This window comes from Macrobrachium nipponense, chromosome 22, assembly GCF_015104395.2.
Source record: "Macrobrachium nipponense isolate FS-2020 chromosome 22, ASM1510439v2, whole genome shotgun sequence".
In the NCBI taxonomy this organism is placed as follows: domain Eukaryota; kingdom Metazoa; phylum Arthropoda; class Malacostraca; order Decapoda; family Palaemonidae; genus Macrobrachium; species Macrobrachium nipponense.
The window spans coordinates 19,454,897-19,474,250 of NC_087213.1; the positions used below are offsets into that span (position 1 = coordinate 19,454,897).

The window sequence follows — 19,354 nt, forward strand, 5'->3', positions numbered from 1 at the left end:
CTTTAGTAACAGAGATACATCTCAGAAGCCTTGATGATTTCTTTAGGCCTATAGATAATTTTGCAAGGTACAGGCAGCTTGAACACAGCCTAAAACTTCAACATTCAAAGAAACTTGTTATAATTCCTATTTCTATTTTGAAACTGTTGACTTTTGAGCTTATTAGGTCTGCTTTTATATAATACTGCAGAGGTGGTTACATTGACCAGCCCAAGGAGCATGTACTGCGCTGTCACTGATGGGACCATTAACCTTATCACACCTTGCTTTAAGTGAAACAATGTAAAAAAACAATTGATCCGTTCAAATAACACCAGTTACATATTGTACCAATGCATAAAAGGGATCATCTATGTATATATAACCATAGGGAAAATAGTGCCAGCTGTGAATTTGCAAACTTGTCGACATGTTTGACGTTGAATATGAAAAAAAAAAAAAAAAAAAAAGGTTACACTACTTGGCAACGTTACATTTAGTCTGAGATTGGATGATACAAAAAGAATCATGTCGCTTCAGATTTGAGCATGACTGTAGTACATAATTTTTGATGGAAGTTTGATTGAGTGTTTCTTAGTGTTTCTTGCTTTGAAATGAAGCACAGGCTTATGTGTGCAATGTGACCATAAATTTGTCCACCGAAAGTACATTTGAAGAAGAAATTGTGCAATTAAGTACACTTCAATGATAAACCTGAGAACACGCGCACCACTTGACAGCATATTTGATAAGCTTACAAACTGTTTGTCGTAGGATTGGGTACCTCTTAGGTTAAAACAATAAGTTATATTTTGATATTAAAAGATTACTCATTCTTAATGTTGGTATGTTTTTTAATCATTTATTTCAATATGTATTTTAGAATTTTAAATCTCATTTGAAATGTTTGAAGGCTATATTTTGTTTAATACAAAAGCAATTGAACTTAAAATCTCTCTGACCATTGTTGGTGTGACTGGAATAATTATTTACTTTACAGTATACTGTACTACATAAAGTAGTAACCCTTTTCATGCATGCTAAAGGGTTAACTGTGTTTTTGTATATGTATTTGCTGTTATGACATCAGTTATTCTTTCAAATATCAGTGTACTTGTGTTAATAAATGTGAATGGGTTCTCCTTTATTTTATTTCTCTTAATATGTGTCGATAGTATGAAAAATTCTACCTTCCTTGTTTTTGCCGAAGTCATTTTGCCCAAAAGTTGATAGTTTCAGGGAAACATGAACAGCCACTGTCAAATGAAGTCTTTATGCTGAACTATGATTGAGTTCTGTGAAAACCCAGAATCAGAGCATTATCAGCATCATGTTAACCTCTTGTTTATGATGAATCTCTGGCCTTTTCTTCCTTGCATTAGTCTGCATTTTAAGTTATAATTCCTCTTTACCACTTCAGTGCTGTATCCTTGATCGAGTAGGTAAGAGAAGGAATAAGACAGTGACTGTTCATTGTTTCTCTCTACAGCTACCCATTTTATGGAAAAAGATTTATTGGCAAAAACCGTGATCATAGTTTTAGCTAATGGATACTCTTAATATGAAAGATGTGGATATGAAAATATTAGTATTTTAATGTTTGTGAACCAACTTACCAAAATGACGTCATGGTAATCTTTGATGCAGTAGGCATTGTAGGAGGCTATACCAAGTGCCCAGACTACCCAAATCCATAGTAAGGCAACTGCAGGCTAGAAAAAATGGAAATTTCAGTATATATGAGCTTTTTTGTTTCACAGAAAGCAATTGTACCGTTGAAGATATTAGCCCAGTTTCTTTACATAATTCATTATAAGTATATTCTTGAACTTAGCTTTTGTAAAGCTTTGTTTACATCTAGTAGATGGGCTGGTTACTGGTAGTTGAGAGGGATTCACAATCTTTACCATCGGTTACATGAGACATATGCTGTCTGGATTTTCCTTTGAAAACATAGAAAAACCTACAGTGCTAGTTATAGACAGTAGCATAGAACACACATTCAGACATAATTTATAGCCCAAAGCAAAAACAGTAAAGATTTATATAAAAGCCAGAATAAACTTACTGACGCAAATCCTATGAGGAGGACAATAGCGACGATTGTTGTAAAAATTCCCTCTGCAAGACCTATGCAGGACCTCACTTCCAGTTCTAAGTGAAAACATTAAAGGTTCTTACCAGGTTAGTGAATATAAAGGTTATAAATTTCTTTGTTATTAGAACAGTGAAAGCTGAAATTTCACATCTGATAAACTAAGATTCAACCATGGATAAGGAAGGTTAACATTTCTTTCAGAAAAGATCTAAGAATATTGTAATCACAAGTGTTAATATACAATCTCTTTTTGTAAATAAGTGTCTATATACAACCTTAAGATGAAAATAAGTCTTTATATAACCTCTAGTTTAAAGAAGTGTCTACTTATGACCCGTAGTTGTAAATAGCAAAAAATTTATGGAGACATTGGGTAATAAAATAAATATTCAAGGCCAATTGAAGATGTAAATCTTAATTTTTATGATGTATACTTATATTAAAAAGTGAGCTCTGTATGTTACCATAGTTTTAAATGTTAATTTAATTATTTTATTCATGTAGTCATAGTGGTAGTTTTATGTTAGCTTTGTCTAATGCTTGGTCGTAGAAAATGTGTTGAGCTCATTGATTTATTGTAATTCTTCATTATTTGAGTGCAGTACTCATCAAGAATATCTCTGTCTCTCTCAATCAGGTCTTTGAGGACAAGGCAATACAGGAATGGTACAGTTGCAGCAAGCATTGCTCTCAGCCAGGTGAGGAGAGAAGTATTCTTAAGCAGTTAATTATGGACAAGTTCATTAGTTGACTGATGTGGAATGTAGTGGGTGGGTGGAAAAGAAAAAGAATATATTACAAAATAATGAATGAGTAATCATGTAACAGTTTTGAACCCAATTGTAACATAAGATTTAATTTTATTCTTTATTTAAATAATAATTTATCATTGCTTACCATCAAACTTGCAGACATCAGACTGAGTTGTATTGTCACGATCATCACATACATTTGTTAATTCATAAACTTTCCATGAATAGAAACCCAGTGTGCCCATGGACGCCAACTGATTTGATAGTAAAAAAAAAAAAAAACAATGTTAATTCTTCTGTAACTTGAAGTTGTATCTAGTATTACATTATTATTATGAGCATATTATGACAGTCTGATCCAGGGATCACAGCATTCGTTCAAGAGCTAATAAGTTGGGTAAAGGCACATAAAATAGGGGGAAAAACTACAAAAAAGAAGTAAGGGACCAAAATAGAGAGAACAAGGACACGCAAGAGTGAATAGAATTTATGTGGATGTGAGAGTAAGTAGAAGTATCAGTAGAAGATACTGTACAGTATATGGAGGTCAATTAAGAGGATAAAGAATGGAATGTCCCAGAGTAGATAGGATTACAAACTAGGTTCTGTAGTGTGGTGGTAAAAATGTGTTTAGTTTGTTGACCAGGGTGTGTAAGTTTTGTATGGGAAGAGAGGAATATTTTGAAGTATATAGTGGGCATGGTGAATTATAGGGAACACCATTTCTTCAGTATAGTAGTAGTAGTAGTGGTAGTAACTTGGAAAGATATACAGTAGGATTTTAATTGAGATATGTGAATTTAAGTGTTTATTTTGCAGTAGTGGTTTAAATGGAATGAGCTGGATATGGCATGTGATCAAACTGACACGGATGTACGTACATAGAATGTATGGTGTTAAAAATCACTGGTATGGAAGATAATTTGTTGAAGATTATTTGTAAAAAAATTGTTATGATGGAAGCAAAGTGTGTTTTAGATTATTTAAACTGGATGATGGGTTTGGTGGAAAAATAGGAACAGGAACAAAAGTGATTAGAAACAGGAAAAGAAACAAGAGTTTTTTAGTGTATTTGTTAGAGGAAAAGTTGAAAGCAAATATTACAAGATTAAGGTCAAGTCAGTATATATGGAACCAGGAAAATATTGTCTTGAATCCTAAAATGTTGGAAGGACTGAAGCTGTTGGTGTTTTTAGCTATATGTATGAAGGTAAATTGATGGGTGATGGTAGACTGATAGAAGAGGTAAATCTCAAGACATGAAGAAAGTTGTCTGGGAGGGGGTATGCAAAATATTTGGGAACAAGGAGTGTTTGTGAAAGACAACTTTTAAATTTATGAAGGGATTGTTGAACCATCTCTTGTTTATAGTAGTTAATTGTGGATGTTGAGTGTTAATGGAAGGAAAAGAACATTGAAGTTATTGAGATGAAATGTCTTGCATGAGGAATGAGAAGATTGTAAAATTGCCTGGTCACGTGAAGGGAATGGAGGATGACCAATTGGTGAACGAAAATCATAATTTGTAAGTGTTGAAAGAGGAGTGCTGGGTAGCTAGTGGGGAAAAAATATAGGAAAGGAAAGGTCTTCATATCCAGAAAACAGGGAGTGCATAACATTAATTTTGGCTTTTTTTTCTTGTAGGGATTTTGAACGTTCATGATTGTTTTGCTTTGCTGAGGTAATCCTCTGTAATGTAGGCGCACTGTAGCTACAAATTCATAAATCCTTGGCATTTTCATATTGTAACTGCAATGCTATATTTCTGTACTCATAACTTCAACCAAGTGTTTGTGATGCCAGTTAACACATAATCAATCACTAAATCAGCCATGAAAGTGAAGTGAAGTGAAGTATATCTTAGTTTTACCCGACCACTGAGCTGATGAACAGCTCTCTTAGGGCTGGCCCGAAGGATTAGATAGTTTTACGTTGCTAGGAACCAACTGGTCACCTAGCAACAGGACTTACTGCTTATTGTGGGATCCGAACCACATTATATCGAGAAATGAATTTCTATCACCAGAAATAAATTCCTCTGAGTCCGCATTAGCTAAGCCGAGAATCGAACTTCAGACTACTGGATTGGTAGCCAAGCGCGAAAACCACTCGTCCAGTGAGGAACTTAAGTGAAAATGAAACTTATGTCATTTTCTTTCTACCGTCTAACAACATAATTGAAAGTTTTTTTCATACTAAGAGTGAAGTACTGTAAATATACTAGTACGTATTATGGTATTTGGCACATTATCAGCACCTTATCTTGATCCTTAACAGTATAATTCAGTAGCTGGATAATCCTTATGAATTTATGAATTAAATTACCTCACATGTAGTAAACTTATGTAAATTGAACAAACATTTGTGGTTGTGACCAAAGTTCTATGTAATCTTTTTGTATGTTGTTTATTCTGGTTTCTTTGGCTACAGGAATTAACTGAGTTTTAAATGATAAATCTGAAATTCCATTTCATTCTTAGATGTCTTTCAGAATGGTGTGAACAAGAAAATCAGTACTTGCAAATTGTGAGTTTTGCTATACTGAGTATTTGACTTGTTAAAGTACATATTCCCTCTCATCCTTGATGGTGTGCTTAATAATCACAAGTTTTTATAAACCCCAAAAGAGCTGCATGTGCTGTTTTCAGTTTAGGTATAATTATGTAGAGTTGGCCAAAAACTATGAGCATGCAGAATTAATTTATTTTATTAGGTACTGTGATTGCAATGTTTATTTAGAACTATATATAACAGATTCAGATTCATTTTATTAGACTTGTTGTCTCTGGAGCCGAATGCATTTACAGCTAAAAAAGAAAAAAAAAAGAAAGATAAAGGATACTGAGATTTTGGTTGATATTTTATACAAATTACTAGGTTGTATTGTCGTACCATTTGATGTCTGAAATAAAAAAGACAACTTTTCCAGTTTAAACAAAAAAACTATTTTTCAGTTTTAACAAAATAGCTAATGCTCTGTTACATACAAGTAGTCAGTTTGGCAAAATTATTCTAAAACAATTTGTCTCATTACTAAAATTATTGCCAATTCTGTACTGTAGTTATTGACCCTATTAATTCTTACCAGTCAAACGATCAAAGGGTTAACTAGGTGTCTTGGAAATCTCTGCTACATAAACATTATCATTAACTGCATTTTAAATAGTCTTCCAACATCAAACTGCTAATAATATGACATACGATACAATGCAAAATGATTCTTTATAGTGGAAGTGAGAAGACATAGTTTAACTAAGCCAAGTATTTGAGAAAACTATCGAAGTTGGTGCTGAGATCATCAATTTAAAGAAAATTATAATACAATAATTAAAACATCATTTAAATGTGTATTTATGATATTTTAAAAATAAATCTTATATGGGATGATATTTAAAGATGAATGTTTTATCTGTCAAAAGAATTTTTCTTTTTTCTTCAATACTTTTGGAGATACTAGCATTTGAATAGCGTTAGGGCCAGGTCAGGCAGGGTCGTGTTTGGCCACCAGAAATGAGTCTGTTTCCAGTAATGACTTTGCTTTGCTTGTAATAAAACTGTTATGACTAACAGTTGGTGTTACATCCTCTTCCCAGTATCTATCTACTTTGCTTTCAACCTTTCCCAGTGGCTTCAAGATATAAATTACTGTACACGTACTGGCATTTAAGATTATTTCAGCTCTTAGCTTAACCAGAATCCCTTATTATGGAATTTCAGGTGTCTTGACTTTCCAAGATGTTTCTTCCCACAATTTCAAGTTTCTGACTCTCACATATCCTATCATCATCCTTCATCCTTCAAGAGAGCCCCAATGTAAGAATGCTCTTTTAGAGTTCTGTCCCTTGCCAAATTTATAAAATTCACCTTAATTTTACTTCAATACATTAACTAAAACTTTTCAGAATTTAAGCCCCAAATCATAAAACTGTATCTTGTTGATAAATCTCCTGAGGTATTTATTTTTTTTTGTTGGAACAGAAATAACAGCAGGATGTGACTATCTTAGTGGAATACAGTAATACATCACCTCCTAGCTGTGTATTTTCCATCCTCAGTGGCAGTGGCATTACAACTGCTGTACCACTAGTGACCTGTCCTAGGGAGAAGGTTTGTTATGCCATGACAGGTAGGTTAAAAGACCCCCGGCACATTTAATCATCATAAGAGGATTGGGCTTGAGATGAATTTGACCTTCATTCTGCTCCTAGTTAAAGAAGCCAGTAAAAGTTTCTTGAATGTTGGAAACATCTATAACTGAAGGTCATTTAGAAATTATGACCAAAAAATAATGTTTTTGGACAGTATTTTATGGATGGTCAGCACTCTTAAAAGGGAAAGTAGTGGGATTCCAGTGATGTATGAGGATCTTAATCTTGCTAGCTGCAGAATTTCATTTTATTGAGGTTGTTTTCCTCTTCTTGTTGCCCTTGCAATCCAGTATATGACTAAGGTACCAGTTGACTTCTCAGGCTTAAAACTGCTCGGACAGGCATTTTCAATTCTCCATTATTTTCATGTTCTGCCCAGCCATCATACTTCTCTGTTATTTTCCAGTTGTGAAATATTGCCTTATTTCTACCTTAGTGTGTTCTCTTCATTTATAGTTTTTTGATGACTCCATTAACATGTTCTCCAGTCTTTACCTAGGATGATCGTACAATTTTACCATGTTATAAATAAAAGTTCTTGTTAGCTGTGACATTACGTTTTCCATTGATTCATCTTGAAATCAATATCCTCCAGTTCATATTAACTCAGGCTTTACCCTACAGCAAAATTCTGAGGCATAGCTATTATTTTTTAAATATATTTCCCATGCTATGCTGCTGGTTGTGAGGTCATTTAGCTTAAATAATTGCACCTGATTTGATATCAGCCAAAACTATTCTTTGGATCACTTCATTTGGAGTTACAAAATCTAAAGGTTTGAACATTTCTATGAATAATTTTCTCCTTTCACACTTTCTGTTTTTCCTCATTCACTTCACATTAGATTTTAATCTAAACATTTTCTTTCATCGTGTATTAATCCAAGTAAAAATTCTAAAACCTACATTGAAGACTTCAAATGGAGTTTCATAATTTTATATTTCACCTTACAGTATTACGAAGTGATTCTTGACTTAAAACTATAAGCACTTTTTTTTTAACTTACAATTGCAAATGATGACACCAGGATTCCTGAGATTATTATTCCCTTGTAACTGCACATATTTTGAGTTTTTGTAAATCAAAAAAATAACCAACTTAATTATGTATTAACAAAATATATTTTTCTGATTGTAGTAGTAGGCAACTTGGTATTTTTAATGGCTTTGAAACTGAAATTTGTCACTGATTTGTTAATTTTAATATTTCTTTACAGAGAAAAGATGTTCATATATGATGGACAATCAGTAATACCACTCAAACAATTCAGTTTGACACTGGCAACTCTCTCCTTTTCATAATCGACCAGTACTAATTTTTCCTCTTATCTAATCTTAGTAGCCAGACTGCTATCATACCTTGATTATACAAAAATGCAAGATAACAAAAATGGGGTTGACAGGTTAAAAAAAAATATGAACAAATAAAAAGCTTTATATTGTCAGTAAATTTACAGTCTCTTGCATGACAAGCTTATTACATAAACATATAACACATATATTTATATATAATAAAATCCAAATATTTTTTATCACAAGAAATTTAGCTTAGGATCCACAAACATCAAACCATATACAGAAAAATATTTCAATTTTACATAAAATTTTCCTTATACGTAATACATAATGTGAAGTATCACACAATTTTTTATGTAAGCACTAAAGTCCTAGCAAACTACCTATAAATTGGACTTCATTGGTCAACAACAACAATGTGTACAAGTTCCGTTCCATTATCTTTCTTTATTTTATTAAATAAAATAATCCCTTTCTAGTGCCTTATAGGTTGATTATGACAAAAATTATTTTAATATTAAATTCATGCCTTATAGGTTGAGTATGAAAAAAATGATTTTAATATTAAATTCAATCACTTTATTTTTAATTACAGAATTTTTTCAGATAGCAGTTTTCAGTATGACTTTGCTGGAAGTTTACCCAGAAGCAACACTGAGACCATGATCTTTGCTTCCATCACTTTAAAATTGATTTTGCTTTGTACATTATGTAACAATAAACACATGCCCTATGCCGAGTTGCTCATTATGAGCAATAAAAGGTAAGTGCAGGAACTACTATGTTCTCTCATCGCAATAACAGTTCCTATTACCTATGTAAGCTATGATATGACACTACGTAATGTAATATTTGATTATCAATTATAAATACATATTTGTACAGGATTCCATATGAGCGAACATGCATCTATATCACTGGACTGATTAGTTAGCAACCTTGAAATTGAATGTGAAAAAGTCAACATGTGCATTTAGTGATAAGATCTAATTAAATATCCTATATACATTGCATTCTGCTTGTCGGTCAGTTTGAATAATCCTTTTACTAAGAAAGGATCAACTCAATGTTAATACTGGATGACTATAATTTGGCAAAATTTATACTACATGATGGTTTGTACTCTATGACCTCATTTTATTGTTGTTTTGAAGAAGTGTAAATAACTATGTTTATGTACCTTTTTCCTTCATGAAGGCCTTGTTAAAAGGAAGAAATTTTTAATGCCATGGAAAAAGTTAAAAGGAAGAGATTTGTAATGCCATGGCAAACAAGATTTATTGAAAAACAAAAGCAATTGAATCAAGGTCTGAATAACAGGGTATTTATAATTGCTTCTTACCTATGTGGGAGGGCTCAAATAATTTAGGTTAATTTGATTTCATGTTGGATCCCATTTTCTTAGTCTGTTTCTGTTAATTTGACATGCAGTACTATATCAAATGGGGATACATTCCTCTTATAATAAATTTCACTTAGTAACAAAAATATAAACCTATCGACCAATTTTGGATTAAAAATGAAAAAAGGGTCTAGTAATCTAATATAAAATATATGAAAGTTAAATGTGCAAAAAGAAAAAAAAAATTCACATATAAGATTTATTATATTCATGGATTTTTATATTGCAAAAGTAAAACTACAGATATTCTAGAAGTTATAGTACAACTAAATTTTTCTTTTATCCTAGTTAATGTTAAAAGTAGTTATTGATGTGAACTAGAACAAACTTACACAATTCTATGTCTTGATTAACAATTTTTAATTTTTTTGCCAGTAAGAGGAAAAGATGTAATACGTTTTAACAGACATCCAGTTAAAAGGATGACATAAAACCCTAAAAAAATTAGTTATTGTAAAGCACAATGGCATGAAAAGGTACCTGAAGGACAACACAGAGATCACTTAAACATTTTAATTTTGATGATTAAAAAATAGTTCAAGCAGGAATGGATTTAGAGATAAAAATTTTAATCTACCACTCATGAAGTCCAAAGAGGAAGACAGCTGTCTTTATTACAAATATGACTATAAAGTATTTTGATGCCTAGTCCTTATATGATTCAGCACCAATAAAGCATAAATTTTGCAAATTTTACTGAAGATTTAATTGCAGATTGAACATTGGTACTTAGTAGCAAATAACAATCATACGCCAGCAGCCACTTGACGTTGTATTCTTTGCAAGATTCGATGATCAAGGACTTTTTGTCTTGCAACAGTTGCAAGGCCTGCTATTACACCTACTGCACCTGCAACAGCTTCAAATGTCCAAAAGTTCTGCTCCTCTAGCCATACGACACGATCACACCTTAAAAACATTGAAGTTTTAAAAATTTGATATGTAGGTAGAATTAAAGTTTTAAAAATTTGATATGTAGGTAGAATTATAGAAGATGAAAATTTTGTATTTTTTTTTTATAAAATTGTAAATTTGTTTTCCATAAGTAGCCTTTCATATATGAAATATCACTTCCTGTACATGCACTGCACCCGCTGGGTACTGACTAAATAAGGGTGGTATCCAGGTGGTATCTCACCCAACTGATGCTACCTATGGTTCTTCTAGCCCATACTTCCTTTAGCCAGGAGATAGTGTTCTTGGATACCTCCTTGCAATGTCCTATACTCACGAAAAGGCACTTGCACTCTGGTCTGAGGTTCTTCGTCCCTATCCAGTAATATTTTAGAGTATGAACCAGGAACAGCAACATGTTGTATGGGTCTCCACCAATGAATATACAGAGGGAGGGAATTGAGAAACTGAAAAGCTTGATTCCGAATATGACAAAATTTTTAAACAATTTGTATTTTTCATAACTAACAAACCTTCAGTCTTAACATTGATAGATCTTCTAGTCCCAGCTGGAAAACTGGTAAAATTAATTTAGAAAGTGTATTTTGAGCTTTAGCCACACTTTCCAGAACAAGAGAATAAGAGAGAGGGCCACTTCTAGTACCTCGTGAGGTATGACAATCCACATAACTACCCCACTCTCTTGGCTAAGGCAAGGGCTAGAAAGTGTTCATACAAGGCTGTTCTGAGGCTTCAAGTGTCAATGTCAGGTCATATTCAGGGACTGATCTCTCGAAGAGGGCACGACTGTTTGAAGCTCCTCACAATGCCACTTAGGCACTTAGGTGAATGCTGCCTGATACCCGTCAAGTGCTAAGATGGACAGGCCCTTGTCTCGACATAAGAATAAAGAAGTCTGCTCATTGAGGAGAAGTATTGGCTGGAGAGTGATGCCTTCTATGACACCAATCACAGATGGCCTACTTCCTGTGGTATACTTTTACCCAAAATGTGTGGAGGGTGCCACACACCACCTTCACTATTCTGCGAGAAAAGCCTCTTCACAGATGTTGGACAACCTCCATCCGTGAAGATGTAGTGTGTGATGCCTTTAGAGGTGCATTTGCAACAAAAGAGAGCTATCAGGGCAGGGCTCTTGTAATGTCCATCAAGGGTAAATGGGAGGTATGCTTACTACTTGTTGTATGGCCAGAAAGGGTCACAAATACTTTGCTGAGTAGTACCAGGCATATGCAACAAATTGGTAGGTTAAGATGTAGAGGTTCATGTTGTCCTATGTGTGTTGAAATGTATCTTTCGTCACTGCTAATGGATCTGAAACTCGTAGGCAGAAGGAAAGCTTTTGATTTAGTCTACTGGCGAGAGGATGGATCATCAGTAAAAGTCTCTCCGTAGCTGCTTGGTGTAGGGACTATTCCATTCTACAACCTGGTCCTGATGGTTTAGTTGGTTTGCCACAACATTCTTTTTGCCAGGGATGTACCTGGCACTCATCTCAATCTCCTGCATTTGGATGGCTAACTAATACTACTAGGGGGAGACTGTTCCCACTTGTTCGTTCATTAGGCCAGACATTCATGAAAGGTCCGGAGTGTTAGCCACAATGCCTGCATTGCATGTTGATGTTCAATTCTGTTCACAGTTGAGGACCAAGTCCTTAAAGGGAACTCTTCTTCCAGATCCCCAACCTTTGAGGAGTATGTTTTAAAACAGAAGAAAATCGGGGAGGCACTCGCCGTGAGACTCCCTGATGGAGATTGTGGTCCAACAGCCACCACTGTAAGTCTTTCCAAACTTCTTTGTTGAAGGGGAATCAAATGATGATGTGGCTTGTCTAGATATGAACAATTGCATTTCAGTTGCCACTGAAGTGAAAAAATTATAGCTTCTGTTTGAGGCAAGTTTCCCCTGGGATGTAAGTATTTGTTCCTCCTCCTTACTCCAGAAAGCTCCAGATGACTTTCTTGTGGTTGTCTACTTGATGGGGTGCCAAGAAGGCCTTCATACTACCACAGTGTTCAGGATCATTCCAAGATACTTGATCCTCTGCATGAGAGCAAAGTCCTATTTCTGTTTGAGTATGATGACCCCCAGAGTCTGGCAAACAAGGACAGACTCTGTCCAGTAGAGGCTTCCTTTCTGAGTTAGTGAGGACATGCCAGTCTGCCAGATAGAGCAACAGATGGATTACTTCAGTGTGTGTCCAGGAATAGATTAGCACGAAGACTCTGGTGAATACCTTTGGGGCTGTAGCCAGGCCAAAGCAGATGGCCTTGAATTGAAATATCTCCCTTGGGCACATGAAATGAAATTATGTCGGACACTATTCTAGGTGAAACTTTTGACACACATCTTGCTACTTTTGAGAAATATCTAATGAAGGTTTCAGCAAAAGCCGCACGAACGTTACGCACTGTTCAAAAGGCCTCATGTATTTGTAAGGGTGATAAAGTCAATGCAGCCTATTTTAGATCATTTGTGCTTCTTTTACTAGAATAGAGTGTGGTTCATGTAGGCAGGTTTCCGTTTCCTAATATTAGCAGCTATGACTTGGAGCATCGACAGATGGTCTCATTTGTCACGATTTCATAAGTTGTATTTTAACAAAGATCTTTCACATTCACATCTGATCCCTGATCCCCTTTCCTCCTGCCAAGAGCAACCAGATTTGCTGACCAGCAGCACCAAAATGCAGTAAATGTGCCTCACTGTCAAATTTCTTAGTGCCAAAAGTCCTTTATTCCTCATTGTACGTACTATGAAAGTCTCCCTGAGGTTGTTGCGCGATTGGAACTTCAAAAGCTCAAGTGAAGATGCCACGCATTACTACCCTAATGCTTTTCTCCTTGCATTTAATACATTTTTAATGCATCTCTTTATTTTTTTTAATATGTGAAATATCTTTGTATTTCCCTCGACCTTCTCTTACTACCTAATGAACACCATATTCTTGGGAAGCTTGAATTTAAAGTCAATGGCCCCTGTGGTCTTGTTCCATATGAATAGGGTTCATTTTCTGAAAAATAATATTAATATGGATGCTTCCTTGGACAGAATGCAATGTAAAGGGTTTCTGACTGATAATAGCTTTTTAGTGTTGAGATATCTATTACAGGCCTCCATCCTCCTAAGCTTTCTCCACTTGGAAGAGGTAGCTACAGAAACCTAGGGATCTGCTCCAAATGATCTTGATTGCTCTCCTCAGCATCATCTGTCTTGACCTCTGTTTACAGAACTTTGGACTTGGTTGAGCAACTACCTCTTTTAGGCAGACTCAGGAAGGAGGGACAAAAAGTGTTGAAATGCATCCAAGCCCTTTGTAGAGGTAGATGGAGTGAGGTCTTGTCTTGAGTTTGTTTGCAGGGTTTTCTGTCAAACAGACTGCATGCTGGCGTGTTGGAAATTTGTGGCCTACTTCCTTGGCTGGACTTCAAGGTGGCTACTCAAGAGATGAGGGTGTCACATGAATCGTCTCTCATAACAGCCACTGCTGGTTCCACCTTCCCTGGTTCCACCTTCCCTGGAGGGGGTGGAGTAGAAGTGATAGAGTCTAGGATTGAGCTTTTCTTAAAGAAGAGCCATAACTCTCATGAGATAGCTGTCTGTACATAAGGGAAAAGAGTGGGTTAGGAAAGTGAAGGCTTCCCTGCCTGACACCACAAACTTTCTTAAATATCATAGACCAAGAATTTGGGGCACCTCCCTCATCATCACAGTAGTAGCAGCACTCTGCCACCTATCCAGCCAAGATGTGACATGGAGTACTGACATTAATAGTGTTTCTACAAAGATCAACTCCAAGGCAGTACCAGGTTGCATCAGAGGAGTGAGTTGTTAGTGTCGTCCCAAATGTAGTACTTTTTCTGTCTGGATTACAAAGGGGGAGCAACTTAAACAATCTGCTAGCTGTGCAGCTGTGAGGGAACTACTCAATTTCTTGAGTAGTTCTGACTAAGTTAGCCTTAGTTGATGGTCTTGCTTAAGTTAGCCTTAGTTGATGGTCTTGCTTCCAGGGTGGAACCAACCCACTACTTGCTCCAAAACAGAACTGCTAGCAAAGCTGAGGCAAAGGCTGCTTCCTAGAGATCTTTTAAGCTCATAAGTGAGCAAAATGAAACTGTGCCATGTCATGATAAAGAGTGATTCCACCTGTTTAAGAAGGAACTGACGAACCCTGCCTATGGTGCCTGGAATCTCTGCAAGAACTCGAGGCCTTGCTCCTGTTGAAGTGCAGGGGTGAAGGTAAGTGCCTCCTCCAGGAAGATTGGTCACTGGAGCACTATCAGTTGCAACTACTACATCTCCAGGGAGAGAGGAGGAGCAATATGAGGAATAAAGTCTCTTATGGGACTCTTCTTAGTCTTCGATTGTTGGAAGGGATGGGCAATTAGGTTGATGAATGAAATGAAATTGGTGATGTATCTTGGCAGTCCTTACTCGCACGAGAGGTACTGAGGGTCAGTCAGGAAACTTGTGGAGAGAGAGTGGTAAGAATGTCCACATGCTTGGTCACTGGTGATACCTCCTGAGGTAGTTGCAGTGGAGATGAGGTGTAGACTGTGCTGACGCTTCCTATTTTGCTCAGCCAAGGATTTCAAGAATTTTGAGTGAAGTCAAGCCTAGAGGGCTTAACCCTTAACCGCCGACTGGACGTATTTTACGTCGACATTTTTTGTCTCTCGGGTGCCGACTGGACGTATTTTACGTCGACATACAAAAGTTTTTTAAAAATTCGCGGAAAAATACTTTTAGGCCTACCAGCCGAAAACTCTTGTATCACGCGCCTTGGGGGATGCTGGGAGATCACGGATCAAGGTGTTGTTTTGTTTACAATCGTTACCCAGGCGCGCAAGCGTGAATTTCTTTCTTGCCGCACTAAAAAGTATCTGTGACACATCTTGGAAATTATTTCGTCACTTTGACAATTTTTGTACCATTTTAAATTAGCCGTTACATGGAGTATTATATATGAAAATGTGCGCATTTTTATGTAGAATACAACAAAAAAATACTCATGATTGTAGCTTTTGTCAGTTTTGAGATATTTTCATATAAATAATGACAAGTGCCAAAATTTCAACCTTCGGTCAACTTTGACTACAAAAATGGTCGAAAAACGCAATTGTACTAAGCTAAAACTCTTATATTTTAGTAATATTCAATCATTTACCTTAATTTTGCAACTAATTGGAAGTCTCTAGCACAATATTTCGATTTATGGTGAATTTATGAAAAAACTTTTTCCTTACGTCTGCGCGGTAACTCTTCCGAAAAAAATCATACATGGGATTGTGGTAATGTTTGCACCATTTTAAAATTAGCCGTTACATAAAGTTTTATATATGGAAATGTGCGCAATTTCATGCACAATACAACTAAAAACAACCCATGGTTGTAGCTTTTATCAATTTTGAAATATTTTCATATAAAAAATGATAAGTGACAAATTTTCAACCTTCGGTCAACTTTGACTCTACCGAAATGGTCGAAAAACGCAATTGTAAGCTAAAACACTTATATTCTAGTAATATTCAATCATTTACCTTCATTTTGCAACAAATTGGAAGTCTCTAGCACAATATTTCGATTTATGGTGAATTTATGATAAAAATAACATTTTCTTTATGTCCGCGCGGTGACTTCCGAAAAAATCATACTTGCGATTGTGGTAATGTTTGCACCATTTTAAATTAGCCATTACATAAAGTTTTATATATGAAAATGTGCGCAATTTCATGTAGAATACAACAATAAATAATTTAAGGTTGTAGCTTTTCTCATTTTTGAAATATTTGCATATAAATCACGATAAATAGAAAAAAAACCACGTTCAGTCAACATTGACTCTACCAAAATGGTCGAAAAACGCAATTGTAAGCTAAAACTCTTACAGTCTAGTAATATTCAGTCATTTATCTTCATCTTGAAACAAATTCGAAGTCTCTAGCACAATATTTAGATTTATGGTGAATTTAAAAAAAAAATTTCCTTCCCTCCGCGCGCGGATTCTCCGCCACAAATCTCCGAAATGCGTACGTCCCATTCTCGGAATATTTTCTCTGTTTCATATTAGGCATTTCATAGAGTTTTATATATGAAAATGTGCGCAATTTCATGTAGAATAAAACGAAAAATATGTGAAGGTTGTAGCTTTTATAATTTCTGAAATAATTGCATATAAAAAAAAATATACAAAAAAATTCGACATTCGGTCAACTTTAACTCGTCAGATATGGTAAAAAACTGCAATTGTAAGCTAATACTCTTACAGTATAGTAATATTCAATCATTTGTCTTCATTTTGAAAGTAATTGGAAGTCTCTAGGACAATATTTAGATTTATGGTGAATTTTTGAAAAAAATATCTGTTTATGTCCGCATGTTACGAATTCATGCATTATTTTGTGATAATATTTTCTCTGTGTTGCTTTTATCGTTTTACAATGTGTTATATACCAAAATGATTGCAATTTAGTTTACATTACAACGAAAAAAAAGTAACTTGTTACCTTTAACCGTTTTGCGCACAGCGCGATTTGAATACAATTATATATGAAATTTCGTTTTTGCGCTATCATATACATATCGCATTATTTATATATGATAATGATAATTTTTTCATTTCTGATGGTTGCATACTAAACTTCAGCCAATGACAAAAAAAGGAGCCAAAAATGAACTCTTAATCTTGAAAACTAAGCACCCTGTGATTTTTTGAAAAAAATATTTTTGTTCACGAAACTTACCTGTCAGATATATATATAGCTGTATTTTCTGAAGTCCGACAGAATTTCAAAAACTTCCGGCACACGCAGTGGTCGGCCAGGTGGTTAGTACCCATTCCCGCCGCTGGGAGGTGGGTATCAGGAACCATTCCCATTTTTTATTCATAATTTTTCTGTCTCCGGTGCTGGAAACACCTGTTTTCAGTACCTCCGTCTTAGGATTTTGGTAACTTCATTGCCGCTTAGTATCCTAATTGTCTTTTGATTTATTTACTTGGATTTGTGGCTAGGCATACGCTATCTTAAATTGATTTGAATTTGATTCATTTTTGCATAAGATATCTGAATCTAGTTAGGCTAATTTCAGAGGGTGTTGTCTGCAAAGATAGGGTGTGGCTACCGAAAGCTTCGGTAGATCCACACTTAGTATGCACGAGGGGTATGGGTCTTGCTTCTTTGTTGAGATTTGTCATGTAAGGAGTGTGAGACTTTGTCTAATTCCGTAAGGAAGACGTATGATTCGTATGTACGCAATTAATCAGTAAATATGTCTAATTCCGTAAGGAAGACGTATGATTCGTATGTATGCAATTAATCAGTAAACAAAAGTCAGGGTAGTGAACCTGCTAACCTTCCTGTAGACTTTATTTTGCCTAACCCTGTAGTATGGCCTACGGGCTATGAATATGTCTGCGAGAGGTGCTTGCTCTCCTTCATTGTTGTGAAGAGTGCTACTTCTGTTATTGTTACTCCTAACCCTGTAGTGTTGCCTTCGGGCCCTAAAACAGTGTCTGTAGAGGGTATTGCCCTTTCTCTAACACTCTTTCGATTCGTAACTTAGAATCGAAAGTGCTTGCTTTAGAGAGCAAAAGTGAAGTGGCTAAGTGCAGTGACAGTGCCCCTTGTGTAGTGGAGGGTGCGTCAGATCGGCCTTATTTCGCCTCTAGGCCGAGACCTCTGCTTGACTCCCAGGAACACAGGGAAAGAGCATGTCGAAAGCCGAAGGAGGGTTACGAGGAACCCCCACCGATCTGACGTGCCTTCGGCAGACCTGAAGATACTCCCAGGCTGCCAAAGTGCGTGCACGTGCATGAATCCTGAAGGATTGCTTCTCGTCCTCCGAAGCGTCCTCCCCGTGCAGGGGTTGGAGCTTTCGGAAGGACTCGCGCCCTCTAAATAGAAGCTTTATACAAGAGGACGCTTCACGTCCTCTCTCTCTCTCTCTCTCTCTCTCGTTATGCGTTTCAGTGAGAAGTAAGAAGGCGAACGTCGCCTGATCACGTGTACGTCTTTCCACTAAGAAATACAAAAAAGAAGTCATAGTAGCAGGACACTTTTGAGAGCGGACGTCCGAGCTTTGTTACTGTGAGAATAAGAAGGCGTTCCCTCGCCCCTCGTATTCTCACACGATCAACCCTTCTCCTGAGACTGCTTCGTGCAGTCGGATTTCTCTCCGAGATGTATCTCGCCCTTCCCTGAAGGCAGTTTCTCTCGCTTGTTTTGACGCCTGTCAGGAGCGTGACGCTTTTCTGCACGCTTCTTTTGACGCTCGGCTTGGACAGGACGCTCGGATGGACGCCGAGCGCGTGCCAGCGCACGCCAGGTGTGTCGCCTGGCTGAACGTTTCTGTTGAAATCTTCAGCTCTTGTTTACGATTTGGGCCTAAAGAATTTTTACCTCTACCTTCGGTGATACCTTCTACCTCACCTGCAAAGAATGTGAAGTAAGCAGTGCTTCGGAGGAAGCTTAAATTGAACAGACAACTTTGTCTTCGAAACCTAGCAAGACCTCGGGTTTCGTGAATTAAAGAGGTCTCTGTAAATTTATTTTGCTTTTCGCAAAGGTAGATGGAGTTAAGGAAAGCTCAAGGGAAGATCTCGTTTGCTCTACCGCAGTCAAGACTTTGCGATAAGGCAGTTACGGGTTATGTAAAAGCTCGACGTCCTCCAAATCATGATGCTCGAAACGTTCGGTAGGAATCTTGCAAAGGCACTCATCAAGAGGACGCTCTTCAGGAAAGCGCAAGACAGGACTTCCTT

General features: G+C 36.3%; 2 protein-coding genes and 1 long non-coding RNA gene across 4 annotated transcripts in view; 1 reads left to right on the plus strand and 2 right to left on the minus strand.

The window, feature by feature from the left end:
* Positions 1–7,918, plus strand: part of LOC135198524 (uncharacterized) — a 30,483-nt gene extending 22,565 nt beyond the window's left edge. Inside the window, exons 2-3 of the long non-coding RNA XR_010310817.1 lie at positions 2,715–2,775; positions 6,808–7,918. This is a non-coding gene — a long non-coding RNA (uncharacterized LOC135198524). The remainder of the gene's footprint in view (positions 1–2,714; positions 2,776–6,807) is intronic.
* Positions 1–8,262, minus strand: part of LOC135198522 (uncharacterized) — a 33,173-nt gene extending 24,911 nt beyond the window's left edge. For both annotated transcript variants that reach the window (XM_064226179.1, XM_064226181.1), the window contains exons 1-4: positions 7,985–8,262; positions 2,975–3,083; positions 2,048–2,133; positions 1,596–1,691 (exon numbers count right to left, since the gene is read on the minus strand). In XM_064226179.1, coding sequence (XP_064082249.1) covers positions 1,596–1,691; positions 2,048–2,133; positions 2,975–3,083; positions 7,985–8,041 — 348 coding nt within the window. In that variant the 5' untranslated portion in view covers positions 8,042–8,262. The remainder of the gene's footprint in view (positions 1–1,595; positions 1,692–2,047; positions 2,134–2,974; positions 3,084–7,984) is intronic.
* Positions 8,263–8,396: 134 nt separating this feature from the next.
* LOC135198523 (protein JTB-like) overlaps positions 8,397–19,354 on the minus strand; it is a 57,825-nt gene continuing 46,867 nt past the window's right edge. The window contains exon 3 of the mRNA XM_064226182.1: positions 8,397–10,584. Coding sequence (XP_064082252.1) covers positions 10,422–10,584 — 163 coding nt within the window. The 3' untranslated portion in view covers positions 8,397–10,421. The remainder of the gene's footprint in view (positions 10,585–19,354) is intronic.